General features: G+C 39.5%; 1 protein-coding gene across 3 annotated transcripts in view; it reads left to right on the top strand.

Moving 5' to 3' along the window:
- PHF8 (PHD finger protein 8) overlaps positions 1-25564 on the top strand; it is a 95472-nt gene that overhangs the window by 9080 nt on the left and 60828 nt on the right. For all 3 annotated transcript variants that reach the window (XM_047843635.1, XM_047843636.1, XM_047843637.1), the window contains 6 exons: positions 13145-13230; positions 13603-13711; positions 19374-19534; positions 20395-20536; positions 21955-22141; positions 24639-24801. In XM_047843635.1, coding sequence (XP_047699591.1) covers positions 13145-13230; positions 13603-13711; positions 19374-19534; positions 20395-20536; positions 21955-22141; positions 24639-24801 — 848 coding nt within the window. The remainder of the gene's footprint in view (positions 1-13144; positions 13231-13602; positions 13712-19373; positions 19535-20394; positions 20537-21954; positions 22142-24638; positions 24802-25564) is intronic.

Here is a 25564-nt window from a genome sequence, read left to right as displayed (position 1 = left end):
TTTTTCTTTCAATTTTATTGAGGTATAATTGACATACAGTACTATATGATTTTTAAGGTGTAGAGTATAATTACTTGACTTATATATATTGTGAAATGATTACCATGGTAAGTTTAGTTAATATCCATCACTTCATATAAATACCTCCCAGAAGAAAGGAAAGAGGTTTTTTTCCCTTGTGATGAGAATTTTTAGGATTTACTCTCTAAGCAACTTTAATAAGATTTACAATACAGCAGTGTTAACTATAGTCATCATATTGTACATTATATCCCTAGTACTTAGTTATCTGATAACTGGAAGTTTGTACCTTTTGACAACTTTCTCCAATTCACTCATCCCCAGTCCCCCCCGCTTCTGGTAACCACAAATCTTATCTCTTTTACTATGAGTTTGTGGTTTATTTTGTTTTGTTTAGATTCCACATAAAAGCATATGTTATCTTTTTCTGACTGACTTATATAATGTAATGCCCTCAGGGTTTGACCATGTTGTTGCAAATGGTAGGATTTCCTTTTTTTATGGCTTAATGAAATAGTGTTCCAGTGTGTGTGTGTGTGTGTGTGTGTGTGTGTGTGTGTGTGACATTTTCTTTGTCCATTCATCTTTTGGTAGACACTTAGGTTTGTTCCATGACTTGGTTATTGTAAATCATGATGCACTGAACATGGGGGTGCAAATATTTCTGCAACATAGTGATTTTGTTTTCCTTTGATATTTACCTAGAAGTGGAATTGTTACATCATATGGTAGTTCATTTAAATTTTTGAAGAACCTCCATTTTTTTCCACAGTGGCTGTACCAATTTAAAATCCCACCAGCAGTGTACAAGGATTCCTTGTATGGACTTTTTTAATGATATTTTTCCAGTCTATGAACACAGGTTATCTTTCCATTTATTTGTGTCTTCACTTTCTTTCATTGATATAGTTCTCAGTGTAGAGATTTTTCACCTTCTTGGTTATTTTTATTCCTAAGTACTTTATAGTTTTTGATGCTATTGTAAGTGGGCTGATTTTTTTTGTTTCTTTTTTAGATAATTTGTTTTAGTATGTAGAAATGCTACGGATTTTTGTATATTTTGTATCCTGCAACTTTACCTAATTCATTAATTAGATCTGAGTTTCTTGGTGGAGTCTTTACAATTTTCTATATCATGTCATCTGCAGAGAGAGACAATTTTACATCTTCCTTTGTAATTTTTATGCCTTTTATTTCTTTTTCTTGCCTGATTGCCCTGGCTGGGATTTCTAGTACTGTGTTGAATAGGAGTGGTGACAATGGGCACCCTTGTCTTGTTCCCGATCTTAGAGGAAAAGTTTTAAACCTTTCACCATTGAATATGATGTCAACTGTGGGCTTGACATATATGGCCTTTATTATGTTAAGGCACATTTTCTTCTATAACCCATTTTTGGCATGTTTTCTTCTATAACCCATTTTTTGAGAGTTTTTATCATGAACAAATGTTGAATTTTATCAGATACTTTTTCTGTGCTTTTTGAGATGATCACATGGTTTTTTTCTTCCATTCTATTAATGTGATGTATCACCTTTATTGATTTGCTTATACTGAAACATTCTTGCATCCTAAGGATAAATCCCACTTGATCATGGTAAATGCTTATTTTAATATATTGCTGAATTCATTTTGCTAGTGTTTTATTGAGATTTTTGCATCTATATTCATTAGGGATATTAGCCTGTAGTTTTCTTTTCTTGTAGTATCTTTTAGTGTCTTCGTCTGGTTTTGGTATCAGGATAATGCTGGCCTCATAAAATGAGTTTGAGAGTCTTCCCTCTTCTTTGATATTTTTGGAGAGTTTGAGAAGAATTGAAATTAATTCTTCTTTAAATATTTGGGTACAACTCACTAGTGAAGCCCTCTAGTCCTGGGCTTTTCTTAACTGGGAATTTTGTTATTGTTGATTCAGTCTCCTTACTAGTAATTTGTTCAGACTTTCTATTTTTTCCCAATTCAGTCTTGGTAGATTGGATATTTTTAAGAATTTATCCATTTCTTGTAGATTGTCCAATTTATTGGTGTAGAGTTGTTCATAGTTCAGTCTATTTTCTTTCTGTTCAAAATTGGATAATTTCTATTCTGTCTTCAGGTTTACTGTTTTTTTTCCTCTTGTCTCCATTTTGCTGTTGAGCCCATCCAATGAATTTTCATTAAACTTATCGTAGCGTTCCATTCTAAAAGTGCCATTGATTCTTTTCTGTATCTTCTACTTTGCGGAAGTTCTTTATTTTTTGCTGACGTTTTCTGTCTATTCATTTGTTTCAGGCATGTTTGTAATTGTTCCTTGAAGCATTTTTATGATTACTCCTTTAAAAATCCTTGTCAGGTAATTCCAACATCTGTGTCATCTCAGTGTTGAGATTATTGATTTCCTTTGCTCATTCAAGTTGTGATTTTCCTTGTTCTTGATATAATAAGTGATTATTTTCATTATATCCTGGATATTTTGGGTATGATGTTAGGAGATTCGGGTATTATTACATCTTCTGTTTTTGCAGACCTCTTTTTTTTTTAATTTTTTTTTAACGTTTATTTATTTTTGAGACAGAGAGAGCATGAACAGGGGAGGGGCAGAGAGAGAGGGAGACACAGAACCCGAAGCAGGCTCCAGGCTCTGAGCCATCAGCCCAGAGCCCAACATGGGGCTCAAACTCACAGACCGCGAGATCCTGACCTAAGCTGAAGTCGGACGCTTAACCGACTGAGCCACCCAGGCGCCCCTTGCAGGCCTCTTTAGACACTGCAATTTTAGTGGCAGGGGAAGAGGGTACCCCTTAGTTACTGACAGGTAGGAGTGGAAGTCCAGGTCTCTTAGTCTCTGTTGACACCCACTACTTCAGGTCCTATTGTCCCTAGTCAGGTTGCTTTCTTCTCTAAGTTCACACATCCAGTAAGTGGCAGAGGTGATTCAAACCCAGGCAGTTTGGCTCCCAAGGCTGTACTTTTACCTCTGTGCTATACTGCCTGTGAATACTGTACAGAATGCCCTGCTTAGTTGTGGAGAATAAATGTGATAATACACATATAACTCATAGCTCAGTTTTCTCCTCAGTTCCTTTTATGCAGGCTTCAAATTTGGTTGTTTTCTCCTCATCCCCTTAACCTGATCTATTTACTTTTTACCACTTATGAAACCCCTGGCACCACTTGTCCATCTCTCCCTCTAGAATGTCTACTCCATGAGGGCAGTGGCTGTTCTCAATCAATATTTATTAAGTTTATGCATTTACTTTATTAACAAATATTGGTTGAGTGTCTACCATGTACCAGGCTCTGTGGTACACGTTGGGGATAATTCATCTTAATCTTGAGACCTGGTGCTGTGATAATTTGCCTCTTCACTAAGGAAGCAAATTAGCATCTAGGACCCTTGGTCTCAGTGATAATTATTGAGACAGTGCAGCCACAAGTCTGATTTTCATCCGTCTGTCTTCCTGATGTGAGGAATTATCTAGCCCAATGAATGTTTGTTGAATTGAGTTGAAGAATAAATAAAACAAGACTGGGAGATGGATAAGGTAAGGACTTCTGGTGAATGAGATCGATGCTGTCAAATGTAGTGGGGCAGGTAGCAAGTGAATGAGCAGTTGTAAATCCATGTGACGAGTGCCAAAATAGGGATAGTGTTTCGGGGGGAGTGCCATGGCAGCAGGGAAGAGGAAGAGCAGGAATATTTTAGGCACAGGGAGCCATGTGTGATGAGACCCATAGAACTGAAAGAGCATGGCATTGAGAGTCCAGCTGGCTTTTCAATTTTTTTTTCATGTTTGTTTATTTTTGAGAGGGGGGAGGGGCAGAGAGAGAGGGAGACACAGAATCAAAAGCAGGTTCCAGGCTCTGAGCTGTCAGCACAGAGCCTGACATGGCTCCAGGCTCGAACTCACAACTCGTGATATCGTGACCTGAGGCAAAGTCAGACCCAGCTGGCTTTTCAGAGCAGGGCTGACGTCATGGGTGTGTGACCAGTCACACAGAGCCTCATATTTGGAAGGGGACACCATGCTTGAGGTTTAATGTTTTGTGGTTGTTTTGAAATTCTTAATAATTTTACCTGTTTGTATGTGAAATTTATGTTTTGCATGTGAAATCCAGTGGGACAATGGATTGTTTCTTAGGGACTTAGAGCTTTAGCTCACATGTGGTCCTACCTCCTACTGCCTCCCTACTCCCTGAACAGGTTCTCAGTTGGTTGCCTGGGGCACCAGGTCTGGATGCAGGTGCAAGAGAGTCAGCGTTGAGTGCATGCATCCTGTGCACTGAGTCACAGGGTGTGGCCTGTACTTCCCCTTTGAGTATCCTCATGCCCAGGGAGCATGACAATAAATAACAAATAAAAAGGCCTATGACAAGTTGAGAGACTGTGGAAGAAAGGAAAATAGATTTTTTTCCTCTGTTATGAACAAGAGGCTCCTGATTTTCATTTGCACCAGGCCTTATAAATTATGTAGCTGACGCTGCACGTGAGAAGCCAGAGTTGAGGCCAGAGAGGCAAGGCTTGTAGACCATGGTAAGTTTATACTTTAAACATAAGAAAAATAGGAAGGCTGTGAGGGGTTTTGAGCAAGGGTTGACAAGATCAAATGGGTGGGTTTTTAAAAAGATTATTTATTTATTTATTTATTTATTTATTTTGAGAGAGAGCACACGTGCATGTGCTCACACACATACGCACGCATGCACAAGCAGGGGGAGGGGCAGAGAGAAAGGGAGAGAGAATCCCAAGCAGGCTCTGCGCTGTCAGCGGGGCTTGAACTCACGAACCGTGAGATCATGACCTGAGCTGAAATCAAGAGTCAGATGCTTAACCTACTGAGCCACTCCAGGCGCCCCTCAAATTGGTGTTTTTAAAAGTGGTCCCTTTGACTGTAGTGTGGAGGGCCAGTTGGGTGAAGACAGAGTAGAGGCCAGGAGCCCAGTTGGAGGGCAGGACAGTAATCCTAGCTGGAGATAACAGGGGCCTGGATTAGGGCAGGGGCAATAAGGATGACAGAAGGGCACAACTGATAGCTAATCAAGAGATAGAATTGCTAGGACATGATAGCTTGAATGATACAGAGCACTTTCTACGTATGAAGCAGTGTTATAAACACCTTCTATGGATTAACTCATTTATTTTTGATAACAACTTTGTGATGTACATACAATTTTTATCCCCACCTTAGGGATGAGGAAACTGAGGCACAGAGGTAACATGCTCAAGTTCCCATACTAATAAGTGGCAGTTACAGCTAGGATATAAACTCAGGCAGTCTGAGGTTATGGTGCCACTTGCCAAGAGAGGGAGTATGTTGGGGGGGCAGGCCGAGGGAGAAATTGAATTTGGACATGTGAAATTTGAAACATGTAAAGAGTCTATCCAGTAGAAGAACCAGGAAGCATTTCTAGGGAGGGGTCTGAAACTCAGCAGAGAGATCTAGCTTGCCGTCATAGGTGCATAAGGGGCACATTGAGCCCTGGGAGTGAGATCGACAAGGGAAAGTGAGGAGAGAAGGCCTAGGAAGCATCAACATTTAAGGAGTGGACAGGACAAAAAGGGTGCATTGGGAGACAGAAGGAGCAGCCAGAGACATAATTAAGATCACATCACATCCCTGCTTACAATTCTCCTATGGATTTCACCCAGTTCTTCACTCAGGAAAAGCCAACATCCTTTACGATGGCCTATGAGACCCTACTATGTGAGCCCATTACCTTTCTGACCTATTACTGTCCCCCTTACTCTCTCTATTCCAGAATACTGTCCTCCTCTGTTGCTTCAGTAATCTGGGCACACTACTACCACAGAGCTTTTGTACTTGCTATTCTCTCTACTTGGGATGCTCTTCCCTCATATCCATATGGCTTGCTTCCTTACTCCCTTCAGGTCCTTATTCAAAAGTCATTTTGTCAGTGAGTTTGTATGTAAGATTTCAGTACCTATTGGCTTCCTTAACTAAAATTTCAATACCATTGCTATCCCCTTACCCCACTGTGTGTGTGTGTGTGTGTGTGTGTGTACACACATGCACATATATTCCCCTTCCTGCTTTATTTTTCTACTTGGTTCTTCTCACTATTATACAATGTATCTCACTGATTACGTGGATTTATTTTGTTTCTTTAAAAAAATTTTTTTTACGTTAATTTATTATTGAGAGAGAGACACAAAGCGTGAGCAGGGGAGGGGCCAAGCGATGGAGAGACACAGAATCTGAAGCAGGCTCCAGGCTCTGAGCTGTCAGCACAGAGCCCAACGTGGGGCTCGAACCCACAAACCATGAGATCATGACCTGAGCCAAAGTCGGACACTTAACCTACTGAGCCACCCAGGCACCCTGGATTTATTTTGTTTCTTGTTTGCTTCTGCCACTACAATGGTATCAGCTCCAGGAGGGCAGGGATTTCTGTATGCTTTGCTCTATGTCCTTACCTCCCTAGCAGTTGGACCAGGGCCTGGAAGATGCTCAGTAATGGGTTTTAAAAAATTTTTAATGTGTATTTATTTTTGAGAGAGACAGAGTATGAGTGGGGGAGGGGCAGAGGAAGGGAGACAATCTGAAGCAGGCTTCAGGCTCTGAGCTATCAGCACAGAGCCCGAGGCAGGGCTTGAACTCACAAACTGCGAGGTCATGACCTGAGCTGAAGTTGGACGTTTAACTGACTGAGCCATCCAGGCTCCCCTCAATAATGTTAACTGAAGAAATGGACATCAGGCAAATGGAGTGTTATAGAAGTCAAGGGTAGAGAACTTGTCAAGTGGGGAGAGAGCAGAGGGTCAGCACTGTGTGCTAATACGGCTAAGAGATCAAGTGAAATAAAGGAGAGGAGTATTTATTGCATGTATCAATAAGGAAGTCAGAACATTGATGAGCTCTGTTTTAAAGAAGGTGGGGACTAAAATCAGACTGCAGCAGGGTAAGAAAGTATACATAACAACTCTAGAAAATTCCTCTTATAAGTTTGGCTCTGATAGAACATCTCTGAATAATGCCAGGTGGCAAGAAGTAGGTAGACTTTTTAGTGTATACAGTTTTGTACCTTTTGAGTTTTGTGCCATTACTAACTGATAACTATTCAAATAAGTCAGTATCAACCTGCATACAAAGAAGATATTTGGCTGTGAAGTGGCAGAGGGGCAGACAGGAGGGAGGGTCTTATCTTTTATAATTGTTTAAATGCTATTGTGAAGGAGATGGAAGGGAGGGAGGAAGAGGTTGAAGATATTGAAGAAAGAAGGGATACTTGAGAAGATTAAAAAAAGATGGGAACCTGGGTGGAAAAGCCAACTTTGGAAAGATTGAAGGATATTTCTTTCATTGTAACCAGAGGAAAGGATGGGTACAGAAGGAGGTAGATTTGGTGTGGAAAGTTGAGATAGTTCCCATCTGATTACTTCATCTTGTCTAAGAAGTAGGCAGGGTCATTTTCTGAAAGAGGAGGGAGGTAATGGGACCATGGATTTGATATAACCACTGTGAATGATGGGAGAGAGAATTGAGCAGGGAAATATAGGAGGATTCTGAGGAAACATGACCCAGATATTTTTTCAATAGACTTTATTTTTTAGAGTAGTTTAAAGTTCACAGTCAAATTGAGAGGAAGATACAGATATTTCCCATATTCCTCCTGCCCCCACATGTGTAGCCTCTCCCATTATCAGCATTCCTCACCAGAGTGGTACATTACCATTGACAAACCTACACTGACACATGATTATCACCCAAAGTCCATAGTTTACAACAGTGTTTACTGTTGGTGTTGTACATTCTCTGGGTTTGGACAAATGTATAATGACATGCATTCACCATTATAGCATTTTAGTATCATGAAGAATAGTTTCACTGCCTTTAAAAATTCTCTGTGCTCTACCGATTCATCTCTCTCTCCCCGATAACCTCTGGCAATCAGTTTTTACTGTCCCCATGGTTTTGCCCTTCCCATAATGTCATATAGTTGGAATCTATAATGCATAGCCTTTTCAGATTGGCTTCTTTCACTTCATAATATGTGTTCAGGTTTCCTCCATGCCTTTTCCTGGCTTGATAGCTCCTTTCTTTTTAGTGCTGAATAAACATTTCATTGTTTGGATATACCACAGTTTATCCATTCACCTATTGAAGGACATCATAATTGCTTCCAAATTTTGGCATTTATGAAAAAAGATGCTATAAACATCCATGTGTAGGTTTGTGTTCAGTTCCTTTGAGTAAATGCCAAGGAGCATGATTGATGGATTGTATGTTAAGAGTATGTTCAGTTTTTTAAGAAATTGCCAAACTGTCTTCCAAAATGGCTGTACCATTTTGTATTCCCACCAGCAGTGAATGAGAGTTCCTTTTGCTCTACCTCCTCATTAGCATTTAGTGTTGTCAGTGTTCTGAATTTTGGCTATTCTGATAGATGATGTATAGTGGTATCTCATAGTTTTAATTTTCCTAACATATGATGTGGAGCACCTTTTTATATGCTTATTTTCCATCTGCATATATTCTTCGGTGAGGTTTCTGTAGAGATCTTTTGCCCATTTTTAAATCAGGTTTGTTTTATTGCTAATTTTTAAGAGTTCTTTGTATATTTTAGATAGCATCCTTTATCAAATATGTATTTATGCAGTTGTTTACTCCCAGTCTTTGGCTTGTCTTGTTTTTCTCTTGACAGTATCTTTCAAAGATCATATTTTTAATTTTAATGAAGTCTATTTTATCAATTCCTTTTTTCATGGATCATGCCTTTGGTATTACATCTAAAAATAATTATTGCTATGCCCAAGCTCATTTAGATTTTTATCCTGTGTTATATTCTAGGAGTGTTGTACTTTTGCATTTTACATTTAGGTCTGTGATCCATTTTGAGTTCCATTTTTGTGAAGTGTACAAGTTCTGTGTCAGGATTCATTCACTTGCATGTGGATGTCCAGTTTCAGTACCATTTGTTGAAAAGACTATCTTTTTGCCCCATTGTACTACCTTTGCTCTTTGTCAAAGATTAGTTGACCATACTTATGTAGGTCTACTTCTGGGCTCTCTATTCTGTTTTATTGATCTGTTTGTCTATCTTTCATTTATACCACACTGTCTTGATTACTGTAGCTTTATAGTGAGTCCTGAAATCAGGTAGCATCAGTCTTCCAACTTTGTTCTTTTCATTCGATATTGTGTTGACTATGCTGTGACTCAGATATTTTGGACAGTGTGAATTTATTGTGGTGCTGATCCAGTGGGTGATTTTTCTCCAGCCATGTCCAATGGTCCAGTGTTAACATAGTTGGATTGAGCCAGGGTTGGAATGTGCACGTGGGAGTGATGGAAAGGCAGTGGGGCAAGGGAGTTGAGGATATCTGTTGGAGAATGGCTGAAGGGAGGAATGCTGGAATCTAAGCTAGATGGGGAAGAAGGGTGAAGTTAAGAATAGATGAAGAGGTGAAAAGTAGGCTCAAGGGATTTTGAGAGCAAAGAACAAGTGTAATGAATAAGAGCTGGATGATTATATTTGTGGTCACAAGTATGCTGTATGAATTTCATATTCTAGATGTGGAGTTATTGCAAGTATTGACAAGGGCTGGATGATGACCATGAGATTTGATAGCTGAAAGGGAAGTGGAGACACCAGCCTCTGAAGATAAGGAGGTCAAAGAGCTAAGAGGCCAGTGTGTTGGGCCTCTGCATCAGTACTAACATCATGTGGGATGTTGGCAGGACTTGGGATGGAGAAGAATCTGTGAACAGGTTCTTAAATGAGTGAAAGGGGTATGTTGGGGAGCTGAGGAGCTGACAGTGAAGAGGAGTGGAAAGAGGCATGTCTAGATGATATGAAGCTCAAAGGAGTAAGAGATCTGGGGCACCTGGGTGGCTCAGCTGGTTAAGCATCTGACTCTTGATTTCAGCTCAGGTCATGATCTCGTGGTTCATGGGTTTGAGCCCCTCATCAGGCTCTGTGCTGACAGTGCAGAGCCTGCTTGGGATCCTCTCTCTCCTTCTCTGCTCCTCCCCCACTCGCTCATGCTCTCTCTCTCAAACATTTTTTTAAAAAGCAGTAAGAGATCATACACACGGGTAGAGGAGAGATGATCTCTCACTGGAGAGTGAGGGGAATGTCTGCTTCCAACACAGCCCTGAGTTACATAAGGGTCTGGTAGAATGCATAACTTCTGCCTGATTGGGGTTCTAGCACAGTGCTTCTTAGATGTTCTGTGGCGAAGGACCGGGTTTGTCTGTTTTTTAAAATTTCCAAACAATAATGGACACAATTATTTGGTACAATAAAAAATGAATTACTAGAAAAATGGATGAACCAAAAAAGCTATACAAAATATAAGCCCCAATTTCTTATTGTTAGATTCAACAGACATAAAATTACTCAGCCAAATTGTCATAAAAGTTTGTGGATGCTCATGCTGACTTTTTGTACTTATTACAGACCTGTGGTGAACAGTTCACGTATGAGCATTAGTCTGTGGACCACACCGAGTAGCACTTGTATAGAGAAGATGGCTTCTCCTAGGAGAAGCTGTGGTCAGTAAGCCAGGAAGGTGAAGAAGGGGTTTGTTGAAGGGGTTATGAATTAGATGGGTTTGTTTACCAAGAAATGGGGTTGCTTGGGGATACAAGAGAAAAGTTAGGAATGTTGATGACCAGTGGATGTTTGGGGGTGGAGAAAGTACACAGCTATATGGGATGAAAGTTCAGGAGAGAGGGATGACTAGTGGTTCCTTCTTGAGCAGTGTCCAAGGCTAACGGGTGTGAGACAGAGAAAGCATGTGGTCTGACAAAGTGAGTTAATGCTACAAGGTCTGGGGAATATATTTAAAGAAAGTTTAGGCAGGTGAAGGGTGAGATGTGCTTCTCTGTGCTCACTGTGCTAAGCACTTTATTAATTTATTTATTATTTTTTATTCTCAAGTTAGTTAAGATACAGTGTAGTCTTGGCTTCAGGAGTAAAACCCAGTGATTCATCACATATGTGTAATATGTGCTCATCCCAACAAGTGCCCTCCTTAATGCCCATTATCCATTTAACCCATACCCCCACCCCTCTACCCCATCAACCCTCAGTTCTCTGTATTTAAGAGTCTCTTATGGTTTGCTTCCCTCATTATTTTTCCTTCCCTTCCCCTATGTTCACCTGTTAAGCTTCTCAAATTCCACATATGAGTGAAATCATATGATAACTGTCTTTCTCTGGCTATTTCACTTAGTGGCAAGATTTTATTCTTTTTGATCATTGAGTAGTAGTTCATTGTATATATATACCACATCTTCTTAATCCATTCATCAGTTGATGGACATTTGGGCTCTTTCCATAGTTTGGGTATTGTTGATAATGCGGCTATAGCCATTGGGGTGCATGCACCCTTTCTATCAGCATGTTTGTATCCTTTGGATAAATTCCTAGTAGTGCAATTACTGGGTCATAGGGTAGTTCTATTTTTAATAAAAAAATTTTTTTCAATGTGTATTCATTTTTGAGAGACAGAGACAGAACATGAGTGGGAGAAGGGCAGAGAGAGAAGGAGACACAGAATCCAAAGCAGGCTCCAGGCTCTGAGCTATTAGCACAGAGTCCGATGGGGGACCTGAACTCACGAGCCATGAGATCATGACCTGAGCTCAAGACTTTACCAACTGAGCCACCCAGCCGCCCCTCTGGTTTTAATTTTTTGAGGAACCTCCATACTGTTTTCCAGAGTGTGTGCCAACTACTTTAAATACATTATCTGAGCCCTTAGAAAAACTCCACCAAGTTGATGTGATATCCCCAATTTATTGATATGCAGCAGATTTACAGACACAGGATTAGCAGTTAGCAGTTGGGACAGGGGTGGGGTCCTGATCCCAAGAAGTCAGTTTGTGAGCATGATCTTGGAGGAAAAAGTTGGAGTTCTGCCCTATTTTTATGCTCCCTGCTGTGTGTGGCTGACCAAGGATTTTAGGAGTTTAATCTTAGCCAGAAGTTATTAGGAGGGCTGCTAATGACTGGTGAGGAAGGATTTACTTTTGTGAGATGAACATCTCACATAAACTTAAACTCAAATTTTCAAAATTAAATGAACTTTTTTATATATTACATTATGAAATAAGTAACATATGTTCATTGTAGAGCATTAGAAAATACAAATAAGAGAAAAATGACCTGTAATCCTTCACTCAGAACCACTGTTGATTATAAAATACTCTTTTCAGTCCTTTTCATTTAATCAAGTAAAATAGTTCAGTAAAGTTTAAAGTTTTGATTATATGTTGAAGTCAGAATATTTTAGATATATTGGTTAAATTAAATTTTAAAATTAATTTCACCTGTTTCTTTTTACTTTTTTTTTTAATTTTAGAGAGAGTGAGTGTGCACAAGCAGGGGAGAAGGGCAGAAGGAGGGAGAGAGATAGAATCGTAAGCAGGCTCCATATTCAGTGTGGAGCCCGACATGGGGCTTCATCCCATGACTCTGGGATCATGACCTGAGCCGAAATTAAGAGTTGGGGCACTCAACTGACTGAGCCACCCAGGCACCCCTCTTTTTACCTTTTTAATGTGATTATTAGAACATTTAAACTTATATATCTGGCTTACATTATATTTCTGTTGAACAGCATTGTTTTAGAATCTCTTCTAGCTTTTACCATTCTAAGTCTTTTTTAAAAATGTTTTAAATGTTTATTTATTTTTGAGAGAGAGACAGTGTGAGCTGAAGAGGGGCAGAGAGAGGAGATACAGAATCTGGAGCAGGCTCCAGTCTCTGAGCTGTCAGCACAGAACCCGATGTGGAGCTCAGACTCATGAACCGTGAGATCATGACCTGAGCTGATGTTGGATGCTTAACCGACTGAGCCACCCAGGCGCACCCCCATTCTGAGTCTTAATGAAGCTTTGCTGTCTGTACATTTTTAGCTCTGTCATAATTGTTGTAGACCAGTGTGGTCCAATATAACTTTTTGCATTGGTGAAAGTGTTTGATAATCTGCCAAGTACGGTAACCTCTAGCCACATGTGGCTACTGAGCATTTGAAATGTAGCTAGATGATGCAGGGACAGCATTTAAAATTTTATTGAATTAATTTAAATGTAAATAGCTATGTATACTGGACAGCACAGTTCTAGACCTTACGAAAAATAAAATTTAAATGTTGGCTGTTTTTCTCTTTTCTAGTTGTGTTGGCGTTGAAGAAGAGAAAGCTGCTGACATTGACCTCTACCACTGCCCCAACTGTGAAGTCTTACATGGGCCCTCCATTAGTAAGTACATCTTGGAGTTTTCAAGAGAAAGTGGTCCAGAGGTGAGACAAAACGAAGGAAGCTTAAAAGGAAGATTGCCTTTGTCTGAGCGCTTGGGAAATAGCAAAAGCCTGTGTAGGCCCAGCAGGTTAGCAGCTGCCCCAGTGAGAGGGCAGAATTGCAGAGCTTTACCTCCCTCTCTTCCTAGGGAATTCCCAGAGGAAGCACCAACCTCACCAGGAACTTTTCCTGAGTATGTGAGGGCGTTGACTTTAGGTGCTCCAAGGGGTTGTTAGACTGGAAGGGAAGCAGGATCTGCTGAGGCCTTTGCTCTTGGAACCCTACATAGCTCATGGCCATTCTGACTCAGTCTTGTGTCTTTCTCTGGCTTAGTGAAAAAACGCCGTGTATCTTCGAAAGGGCATGATACACACAAGGGGAAGCCAGTGAAGACCGGAAGTCCTACATTCATTAGAGAGCTCCGGAGTAGGACCTTTGACAGGTGAGGGTTGGTGAATGCCAGGGCTCTGGGAGGCTAGGATTCGTTTCTTCCCAACTTTGCCACTGGCTGTCTCATTAGATGCCTCCCCCATTTAGGAATGTTCCCTCTGGGAGGAATCTTCTCTTTTAGTCATTTTTCTAAGAAACATTGTTAGAGTTTCATCCTACATGCGGAGTACATTAAGGTCCACTTGTAAAAACTTTTGTTAGATTGGGAGTCAGTTTTCACCTGTTAGAGGATATTTGCATGCACCCAAGGAATGCTTCAACTAGGAGTCTAAAGATCAAAAAGTTTAATTCTCTCATTGTAGACAAGAGGAAACTCTTTAAAAATAAAAAAAAATATGTTCGGTCATGTATTTCTTTTAAATAAAAAAAGTTTTCTCCCTTTTAATGTGTTTTTTAAAATTGTTTAATTTTTATTTTAAAATTAAACTCTGTGCCCAACTTGGGGCTTGAACTCACAACCCTGAGATTAAGAGTCACATGCTCTACTGACTAAGCCAGCCAAGTGGTTTATTTTTACCTTTTAAAAATATTAAAATGAGCTTATTAAAAAGAAGTTCCTTACACAAAAATAATGAATTAGAAAAAGTAATGAATAAAGCACTCACTTTTGCTTGGTTTTTAATTCATGCAACCATTTTCAGCTTTCTTGTAATTGAAATGTTACTTAGAATTATGTGTTTCTTCACCTTAATATCTTTTGATTTGTTTGTTCAGAGGCAGTGAGTCTCCTTTCTGTCCCAGACCCCTCAGATCCCTTCTTTAGTCAACAAGTTTCTTGTACATTCTTCCAGAAATAGGTTTTACTTATATAAATGTGTGTGTGTGTGTGTATCCTACTTTTCTAAAAAAAGCATAAATACACTCAGTGTTCTTCATCTTGCTTTTTTTTAAACCTAAATTATATATCTTGGAGCTCAGTCCATACCAGCACATACTGGTGGTTTTCATTCTTTTTCATGGATGTTTAGTATTCCATTGTATGGATATTTATTTATTTATTTAACCAATCCTCTATTGATGTACACTTAAATTGATTCTAGTATTTTGCTGTTAGAAAAAAAATGATGCAGTGAATGTCTTTGTACTTTTTTGCATATGTGGATTAAGTATATGTGTAGATTTACTAACTAAAAGTGAAATTGTAAGACTAATGATTATCTGCTTTAAAAATGTTTATAAATGTTGCCAACTTGTTTCCAAAGTGACTGTACCATTTCTTATTCCCACTAGATAGTGTGTGAGGATGGCTGTTTCCCTATATCCTGGCCAACACTGTTTATTATCAAGCTCTTTGCCTTTCCGATAAGATAAAATATGAAATGTTTCCACTTGCATCTAGTTATGAAGAAGGCACATATTTTTGTGCCTTTGTAAGTCATCTTTATTTCTCTGTTTATTTCCTGCTTATTTGACAATTTAAAAAATTTTTTTTTTCAACGTTTATTTATTTTTGGGACAGAGAGAGACAGAGCATGAACGGGGGAGGGTCAGAGAGAGAGGGAGACAGAGAATTGGAAACAGGCTCCAGGCTCTGAGCCATCAGCCCAGAGCCCGACGCGGGGCTCGAACTTACGGACCGCGAGATCGTGACCTGGCTGAAGCCGGACGCTTAACCGACTGCGCCACCCAGGCGCCCCGACAATTTTTCTATTGGGTTACTGCCCATTTTTTACTGATTTATAATAGATTTTCTTACAGAAAATTTTATTTAAGCATTTATTTGTTGAAGTATAATTAACATACAGTATTATATTAGTTTCAGCTATATAATGATTTAGCAATTCTATCCATTACTTAGTTCTCATGATCCACATATGAGTAAAATCATATGATATTTGTCTTTTTATATCTGACTTATTTCACTTAGTCTTATACTCTCTAGGACCATCCATGTTGTTGCATATGGCAAGATCTGATTCTTTTTATGGCCAAGAAATATTCCATTGTATATATATACCACATCTTCTGTATCCATTCAGTAATATTCCATCATATATATATATATATATATATATATATATATACACACCACATCATTTGTATCCATTCATCTATGCAGGGACATTTGGGTTGCTTCTGTATATTAGATATTGTAAATAAGGCTACATTAAATAATGAGATTATCACCTTATAACTGTCAGAATGGTGAGAATAAGAAAGACAAGAAATGACAGGTGTTACAGAGGATGTAGAGAAAAAGGAACCCTTGTACACTGTTGGTGGGAATGCAAACTCGTGTAGCCACTGTGGAAAACAGTATGGAGGTTCCTCAAATAATTAAAGATAGAAATTTTTTATGATCCAGTAATTCTACTACTGGGTATTTACCCAAAGAACATGAAAACATGAATTCAAAAAGGTATATTCACCCCTATATTTCCTTGTAGGAAAATTTAATTTTTATGTAGTTAAATTTATTTATTGCTATTTTTAATGACTAGTGGGCCTTGTCTCTCCCATATTTTTTCTACTATATGGCTTCATTTTTTCAAGTTTTTATTTAAATTCTAGTTAGTTAACATATGGTAAAATTGGTTTAAGGTGTAAAATTTAGTGATTTATCACTTATATATAACACTCAGTGCTCATCACAAGTGCCCCTCCTTAATATCCATCACCCATTTACCCCACCCCCCACCCACATCCCACATGCACCTCTCTCCTTCAACCCTCAGTTTTCTATAGTTAAGGGTCTCTTATGGATTGCTTCCCTCTCTTTTTTTCCCCCTTCCTTTCCATATGTTCATCTGTTTACTTTCTTAAATTCCACATATAAATGGAATCATATGTTATTTATCTTTCTCTGACTACTTTGCTTAGCATAATACACTCTAGCTTCATCCGCATCATTGCAAATGACAAGATTTCATTCCTTTTTTTTAAAATTTTTGTTTTTACATTTATTTATTTTTGAGAAACAGTGAGACAAAGCATGAGCGAGGGAGGGGCAGAGAGAGAAGGAGACACAGAATCCAAAGCAGGCTCCAGACTCTGAGTAAGTGGTCAGCACAGAGCCTGATGTGGGGCTGGAACCCACGAACTGTGAGATCATGACCTGAGCTGAAGTTTGGCCCTCAACCGACTGAGCCACCCAGGCGCCCCTTCTTTTTTTTTTAATTTTATATATTTTGAGAAAGAAAGAGATCACTCATGTGTGTGAGCAGGGGAGGAGGAAGAAGAGAAGGAGGGAGGAAGGGAGAGAGAGAGAGAGATTGAGAGAGAGAGAGAATCTCAAGCAGGCTCTGCACTGTCAACACAGAGTCCAGTGTGGTGCTCAGTCTTGCGATCTGTGAGATCATGACCTGAGCCAAAATCAAGAGTAGGATGCTTAACTGACTGAGCCACCTAGGCACCCCAAGATTTCTTTTTTTTTTTTTTGATGGCCGAGTAATATTTCATTGTATATATACACCATTGTATATATGCACTACATCCTCTTTATCGATTCATCAGTCGATAGACTTGAACTTTTTCCATAGTTTGGCTATTGGTGATAATGCTGCTATAAACATCGGGGTGCATATACCCCTTCGAATCAATATTTTTGTGTATTTTGGGTAAATAGCTAGTAGTGCAATTGCTGGGTCATAGGGTAGTTCTATTTTTTATTTTTTTAAGGAACCTCCATACTGTTTTCCAGAGTAGCTGCACCAGTTTGCATTCCCCCCCAACAGTGTAAGACGGTTCCCCTTTCTCTAAATCCTCACCAACATCTGTTGTTTCCTGTTTCTATTTAGCCATTCTGACAAGTGTGAGGTGGTATCTCATTTGGTTTTGATTTGTATCTCCCTGATGATGAGTTATGTTGAGCATCTTTTCATGTGTCTATTAGCCACCTATATGTCTTCTTTGGAAAAATGAACAAAACTAAAAGGCAGCCTGTGGAATGGGGGAAGATATTTGCAAATGATGTATCTGATAAAGGATTAGCATCCAAAATCTATAAAGAACTTATCAAACTCAACACCACCAAAATAAATAATCCAGTTAAGAAATGGACAGAAGACATGAACATTTTTCCAAAGAAGACATACAGATGGCTTCATTTTTTTTTTCAATTTAAATGTTGATCTATCTAGAATTATGTAAAGAGAAAGATAGACATTGAGCTTAATATTTTTCCAGTTGCTTGTTCCAACACAACTTGGTCAAATAGTCCATCTTCCTCCAACATGATTTAAAAAAATAAAAACTCCTGTTTTCTAGTTAATTACATACATGTGTTGAGAAATTGGTTGTAAAAATTGTTTTTTAATCAGTCTTTCATTTTTTATTTTTTATTTATGTTAATTCCAGTATAGTTAACATACAGTGTTCTGTTAGTTTCAGGTGTACAGTATAGTGATTCACCAATTGTATACATTACTCAGTGGTCTTCAAGATAAGTGTACTCTTAAACCCCCTTCACCTATTTCCCCCATTCCCCCCACTTACTTCCCCTCTGATAACCATGTTTATTCTCTGTAGTTAAGAATCTGTTTTTTGATTTGTCTCTTTATTTTTCCTTTGTTTGGTTTCTTAAATTCCACATATAAGTAAAATCATCTGGTATTTGTCTTTTTCTGACTAACTTACTTCACTTAGCATTATACTCTGTAGCTCTGTCCATGTTGTTGCAAATGGTAAGATTTCATTCTTTTTTATGGCTGAATAGTATTCCAATGTATATATATGCCATTATATGTATGTGTGTGTGTGTGTGTGTGTGTGTGTACACACACACACACACATCTTCTTTATCCATTCATCAATTGATGGACATTTAGGTTGCTTCCATAATTTGACTATTGTAAATAATACTGCAATAAAATAGGGGTACATATTATCCTTTCAAATTAGTGTTTTCATATTCTTTGGGTAAGTACCCAGTAGTGTGATTACTAGATCATATGGTAGTTCTGTTTTTATTTTTTTGAGGAACCTCCATACCGTTTTTCACAGTGGCTGCACCACTTTGCATTCCCGCCAACAGTACATGAGGGTTCCAGTTTGCCCACATCCTCGCCAACACTTGTTGTTTCTTGTGTTTTTGATTTCAGCCATTCTGACGGGTATGAGGTGATATCTCATTGTAGTTTGGATTTGCATTTCCCTGGTGATGAGTGACGTTGAACATCTTTTCATGTGTCTATTGGCCGTGTGTATGCCCTCTTTGGAGAAGTGTCTGTTCATGTCTTCTGCCCATTTTTAAATTGGATTACTTGCATTTTTTGTGTGTGTGTTGAGTGTGTAAGTTCTTTATGTATTTTGGATACTAACCCTTTATTGGATATGTCATTTGCAAATCAGTCTTTTTTTATTTGCCAGTGTTTTAAATGGGTGACCCTGCTCTGGGTTAGAGTAAATTAACTAAAATTGCAGATACATCTTTTCTTTCTGGGCAGGTTATTGACTGATTTCTTCTTTTGCCATTCAGAGAAGAGTATGCTATTAACAAGATATCCTTGGGTTAGCTCCCCACCTCTGCCAGTGACCTGGTTTCTTACCTTGGATAAGTCATTTCTTCCCTGGCACATGAGGTATATGTCATTAGTTTACAGTCCACATTAAGGTCTGCTCAGGAAGGCCCCACCCCTTGGGTGAATGGCAGCATCAAGTGAAGCCTTTAGTGTCAGTGCCTCTGGGGCTCAGGCTTTCTCTCATGTGGCCCACAGCTCAGATGAAGTGATTCTGAAGCCCACTGGAAGTCAGCTGACTGTGGAATTCTTGGAGGAGAATAGCTTCAGTGTGCCCATCCTAGTCTTGAAGAAGGATGGATTGGGGATGACGCTGCCTTCACCATCATTCACTGTGAGGGACGTGGAACACTATGTTGGTAAGAAAGATGAACTATCCTAACTGTGACATCATTCACTCCCATCAAGACCAGTGACCCTTTGCTTCCAGTCTACCTTTGTATTTCTTTTCTAGCCATCTTGGGAATATGAGGTAAAGTGCTTTGCCCGGAGTCAGTCTTTGGCAAAACTAGAACCAAAATCCTGGTTTTCTTTTCCTCCTTAATAGGCCCCGAGCCCCCAGGCTGAGCCCCACTTTTTTTTTTTTACCAGGGAAATTCCAGGGATCATGGGAGTCTCCCTTCTTTTTTTTTTTTTAATTTTTTTTAACCTTTTTATTTATTTTTGAGACAGAGAGAGACAGAGCATGAATGGGGAGGGGCAGAGAGAGAGGGAGACACAGAATCGGAAGCATGCTCCAGGCTCCGAGCCATCAGCCCAGAGCCCGACGCGGGGCTCGAACTCACTGACTGCGAGATCGTGACCTGAGCTAAAGTCGGACGCTTAACCGACTGAGCCACCCAGGTGCCCCAGGAGTCTCCCTTCTTTTGAGATAAGAAAGCCTCTGATTTTTGCCCTCATGTGCCATTTGTCTTCTGGGCATTAAATTTCGGGGATAGGAAGAGAAGTGAGGGAATAGGCCCAGGCATGTGGATTGTATCATGAGTGAGACTGTATGTCAGGCAGTTGTGTTACTCTAATAGGCCTGGACCCAGCACATTGGTGTAAGGAGAGCGTGAGGGATTCCTACATACATACATACATACATACATACATACAAATACAGTGTGTGCGGTGAGAAGTTTTGAGTGTCAGTCCATTCTAGGTACAGGTGAAGGGGGGAGGGAGGCTTCCCCGGTCCCTGAGACCACTTGGTGCAGAATCTATCTTTTTATTCTAGGTTCTGACAAAGAGATTGATGTGATTGATGTGACCCGCCAGGCTGACTGCAAGATGAAGCTTGGTGATTTTGTGAAATACTATTATAGTGGGAAGAGGGAGAAAGTCCTCAATGTCATTAGTTTGGAATTCTCTGATACCAGGTAGGAGGAGCAGGGGTAAGTAAAAAAACCTAACAGAGTCCCTGGAACTTGTGATATACTGAGTATAAGTGTTCCTTTTTCCCTTCCTCTTGGTAGTTTCTTCCTTTGGGATGATGAGCTGGTTTATACTTTCTAGGGTAGCTGTTCCCATTATAACAACCAAATTGTATTTCTCTTCTACAGTTTCTAACATTGGATAGATTATACAGTAGCTATTTTAATTAATTTTTGTCTCCAAGACTCAGGACAGCTTTCTTAGACTTTTTTTTTTTTTTTTTTTTTTTTTTTTGGTATTTAGATTTTGGTGTGGCCCAGTATAGGTCCTCTGTCCCTGGAAATAGATTTACTGAATATCCCCCAAGTAGTTTCTCTAAGGGTAAGGTTACTTAGATATAAAAGAAAAAAGAGCTTTTTATAACCTTTAAATGATTCTATCTGGACTCATGCACTCAGTAGATACATGTAGCCTTCTCTGTGCTCAGAAATGCGGGAAATTTCCCAAATTGTAACATATCTTTTTGCACTTAGAAAACTTATTGTCTGATTATGTACTTTTTTAACTTTTAATTTTGACATAATTATAGATTTACAGGAAGTTGCAAAAATCTGTACAGAGTGTCCTGTGTATTCTTCAACCAGTTTCCATCAATGGCAACATTTTAAATAACTATACAATATTAAAATCCTTGCTGTTGGTATTAACATCAGAGTTAACAACCTGAGGGTTTTTTTTTTAAAGCTGTGTTTGTTTGTATCTCACTTCATCTTGAAAGGCTATTTGAGGTAGCTTACAGAGATACAGAAAGGAAAGAACAGACAAAACTGGCACAAAAGGAAAATAAAAGTGGAGAAATAGGATGCATCTGGTGGGTAATCTGCACACAAAATGCGTGTATGAGTGTCTGGATAGTTGTTAGAGAAAGACTGTAGCGTTTTCAGTCAATTTCCTGAAAGTAAGGACAAGGAAGGAGTGCAATATCATAAGGTTTGTGGTTTTAGGTAAGATAAAAACAACCAGATGTTGGGGAGAAACACTACCTGAAACTGAGCCCTTGAAAGGTTTCTCTAATGGTTCCTCATAAAGAAGACATTAAGACATGGGGACAGTACAATAACTGTTATTGACTCTGTGCCAAGTGAGTGGACCTGGGTGAAGGGAGTTATGAGCATTTTGTGGAGGAAATGACCTCCTTTGACTGGGGAATGCTGTGGAGCTGGGACTTGGGACTTCTAGAGCTGAGTGGAATGAGGATGCTGACCAGACTTATAGAAATAAGTATCCTATGTGCCCTTGGGGATCCTGTGGAAAGGACTTCTTTGTCTTATTTGACTCTCACTGGGATGGGGAGCATTTTATTCAGCCTTTAATCTTTAATTCCCAATCAGCTGACGTCTGTTCTCCACCCCTTCCTTGCTAGGCTTTCTAACCTTGTGGAGACTCCCAAGATTGTTCGGAAGCTCTCGTGGGTGGAGAACTTGTGGCCAGAGGAGTGTATATTTGAGAGGCCCAATGTGCAAAAGTACTGCCTCATGAGTGTGCGGGATAGCTATACAGACTTTCACATTGACTTTGGTGGCACCTCGGTCTGGTACCATGTGCTCAAGGTAGGAATGAATGTGGCTTCTAGAGGCAGCCTGGCCTTGGGCCGCCCTCTTTGTTTCATGTGGCAGCACAGAAGAGGCTGCTGAGGTCTACCTGCCTCCCAGATTCTGTTTGGGTAACATTTCCATATAACTACTCTATCAGGGTTGGGCACTAAGTGGATATGCCATATAAACTGTCTCTACAGTTTTGATGCTTAACATTTTTTTGAATAACAGCAGATGCCTAAGGTTTTCTGGCTGTTAATTGAACCAATCTATACTCCTATGACTATGTATGGAAATGTTCATATTTACTGCAGATTCTTGGTAACATGAGAAACTTCCCGTCCCCCATCCTTATTGAGGTATAATTTATACACCATAAAATTAATCTGTTCTAAATGTATAGTTGGATGAGTTTTGACATTGTATGTAGTTGCATAACTGCCACCACCAAGATAGAGCATATATATAACAAGTTTTTTTTTAATGTGTATTTATTTATTTTGAGAGAGAGACCATGTGCAACAAGTAGGGGAGGGTCAGAGAGATAGAGAGAGAATCCCAAGCAGGCTTTGCACTGTCAGCACAGAGCCCGATGTGGGGCTTGATCTCACAAACCGTGAGATCATGACCTGAGCTGAAACTAAGAGTTGGATACTTAACCAATTGAGCCACCCAGGTGCCCATGACAGGTTTTTTTTTTTTTTAATGTTAGCCTTCCTATGGGTAGTTTCCCTTTTAGTGATTGTTTCAATTTTGTAATTAGTGTATTGATTATCAGTGACTGTGAAGGATTTTTAAAGTCTGGAAAACAATTTTTTTTTAATCTTTATTTATTTTTGGGAGAGAGAGAGACAGAGACAGAGACAGACAAGAGAGCAAGTGGGAGACGAACAGAGAGAGAGGGAGACACAGTATCCGAAGTAGGCTCCAGGCTGTCAGCATGGAGCCCAACCCAGGGCTTAAACTCATGAACCGTGAGTTCATGACCTGAGCTGAAGTCAGATGCTTAACTGACTGAGCCACCCAGGCGCCCCTGGAAAACAAATTTCTTAAGTAATTTTGATTCTTTTCCACCATCATACTATTTATTTTTCTTAACAGAAATGCCAAGGAAAGAGCAGAAGACTTGGATATGGCTCTTGTCCAAATGATCACAAATCCTAAACTAGTTGTTTCCACTGGTTTATCATGAAATTGGAGCATGTAAATCACTGCTATGCAAATGTTAGATTTAACTTTTTCATTTTAAAATAATTCCTTTTTTTTTTTTAATTTTTTTAACGTTTATTTATTTTTGAGACAGAGAGAGACAGAGCATGAACGGGGGAGGGTCAGAGAGAGAGGGAGACACAGAATCTGAAACAGGCTCCAGGCTCTGAGCGGTCAGCACAGAGCCTGACGCGGGGCTCGAACTCACAGACCGCAAGATCATGACCTGAGCCGAAGTCGTCGGATGCTTAACCGACTGAGCCACCCAGGTGCCCCAATAATTCCTTTTTTATAGAAAAATTGCAAAAATGGTAGGAAGAATGCCTGTGTGCCCTTCACTTAGATTCCCCAAATGTTACATTTTATTATATTCATTCTATAAAGCAAACATGATAAAATAGTTGTATATATATATATTTTTTTTTCTGAAACATTTGAGAGTAGTTGCAGACATGTGTCCCTTTATCTTATAATTCAGTGCATATTTCTTGAAAATAAGGGCATTCTCGTATATAACTGCAGTATAGTTATCAAAATCAGAAAATCAATATTGATAGGATACTGTTATCTAATCTACAGATCTGAATGAAATTTCTCCAATTGTGCAATAGGTAATTTCTAGTGTTATTGCTCTTCTACATTGAAATTTATTATCAGGAAATATTGGTTAAACTAATCAGCTGTAGGTTGAGGATATTTTTGTGCTGGTGGGCTTTTATTTCTTTTTAACCAAATAATCTGGTGATTGTCTAGGCAAAACATAATTAGGAAATAAAATGTTTTTCCAACAGATAATCGCCTAACATATAATCTTTTAGAAGTCCTTGGGCAATTACTGAACTTTTAAACTTTTATTAGCTTTGATTGCAGGTGTGAGAAGGAACACTCTCTGTAAATGGCATTTAAAGGCAAATTCAATTTTCTCATCAGTAATGTGGCCTTAAATTCTCCTACGGCTAGTAGTATTGATCTACTCATCTATAGAGGCCATTTTTCATTTGACTTTGTATCTAAAGTAGAAGCTTTTGGTGTATATTTGTCCTAAGTTGAACAATTTTGTTTGGAATGCCCTTTCCAAATCATTTTTTGTCAATCTTACAGAGGCTCAAAAGCACAAAGTACAAAAGGAGCTTTTGAAGTTTTCCAAATCCACATAAAAATGATTACTGGATGGGTTTGGGGGAGAATCTGTCATATTATGTGGTCTTGGAGCATGGGAGAGAAAATATCCTTTTGGAGACCCTCTGGAGGATTTTTATGGAAATTGTTGATATTTTTGGCACCTAAACCTGTTTTGTTTCAGGGTGAGAAGATCTTCTACCTGATCCGCCCAACAAATGCCAATCTGACTCTCTTTGAGTGCTGGAGCAGCTCCTCTAACCAGAATGAGATGTTTTTTGGGGACCAGGTGGACAAGTGCTATAAATGTTCCGTGAAACAAGGACAGACACTTTTCATTCCTACAGGTCTTCCCTGGGCCCCCTCTGGGAGGGTTTCAGGAGGGCTGGAAGAGGAAGGGAGGTTGTGGTACCAGAGGTAGATCCTTCCTATAATATATTGATCTGATTATGTGGGAAAACCCTCTCATATCAGCTGATGAGTCAGAATTGGACCTTAAGAAAATGCATGTGATGGCTAGTAGGCAGCATAGTTCCTTGGGGAGATTGCAGGTGGGAAGGTACAGGAAGAGGTTGATGGACCTCTTGCACTGGGCTATGCCAACTTGGTGGACAGGTAGAGAATAGGTCTCTCAGCCCCATGGCTCTAGGAATAGTGACTGGGAGGCTGGCATTGCAGTCTATAAATCAGAATTACCTGGGGTGGGGGTGGGGCTTCCCCCCCCCCCCAAACAATACATGCCTAGGCTTTACCCCTAGCATTATGGATTTTTAGGTCTGGGGTGGGATCTGAGTGTATGTTTTGAAAAAGTTCCCCCAGTTGTCTCAATTTGGGGAAGTTGACATCTTTACCATGTTGAGTCTTTGATGAACCCAGTATGTCCTTCCATTTATTTAGATCCTCCTTGATTTCTTTTCTTTTAGTTTTTTAATGTTTATTTCTTTTTGAGAGAGACAGAATGCAAGCAGGGGAGGGGCAGAAAGAGAGGGAGACACAGAATCCAAAGCAGGCTCCGGGCTCTGAGCTGTCAGCACAGAGCCTGACACAGGGCTCAAACTCACGAACTGTGAGATTAAGACCTGAGCCAAAGTCAGACGCATAACCGACTGA

The sequence above is a fragment of the Prionailurus viverrinus genome, chromosome X (assembly GCF_022837055.1).
Source record: "Prionailurus viverrinus isolate Anna chromosome X, UM_Priviv_1.0, whole genome shotgun sequence".
Classification (NCBI taxonomy): Eukaryota; Metazoa; Chordata; class Mammalia; order Carnivora; family Felidae; genus Prionailurus; species Prionailurus viverrinus.
The sequence above is the reverse complement of the archived record's forward strand: the minus strand, read 5'-3'. Positions and strand labels throughout refer to the sequence as shown.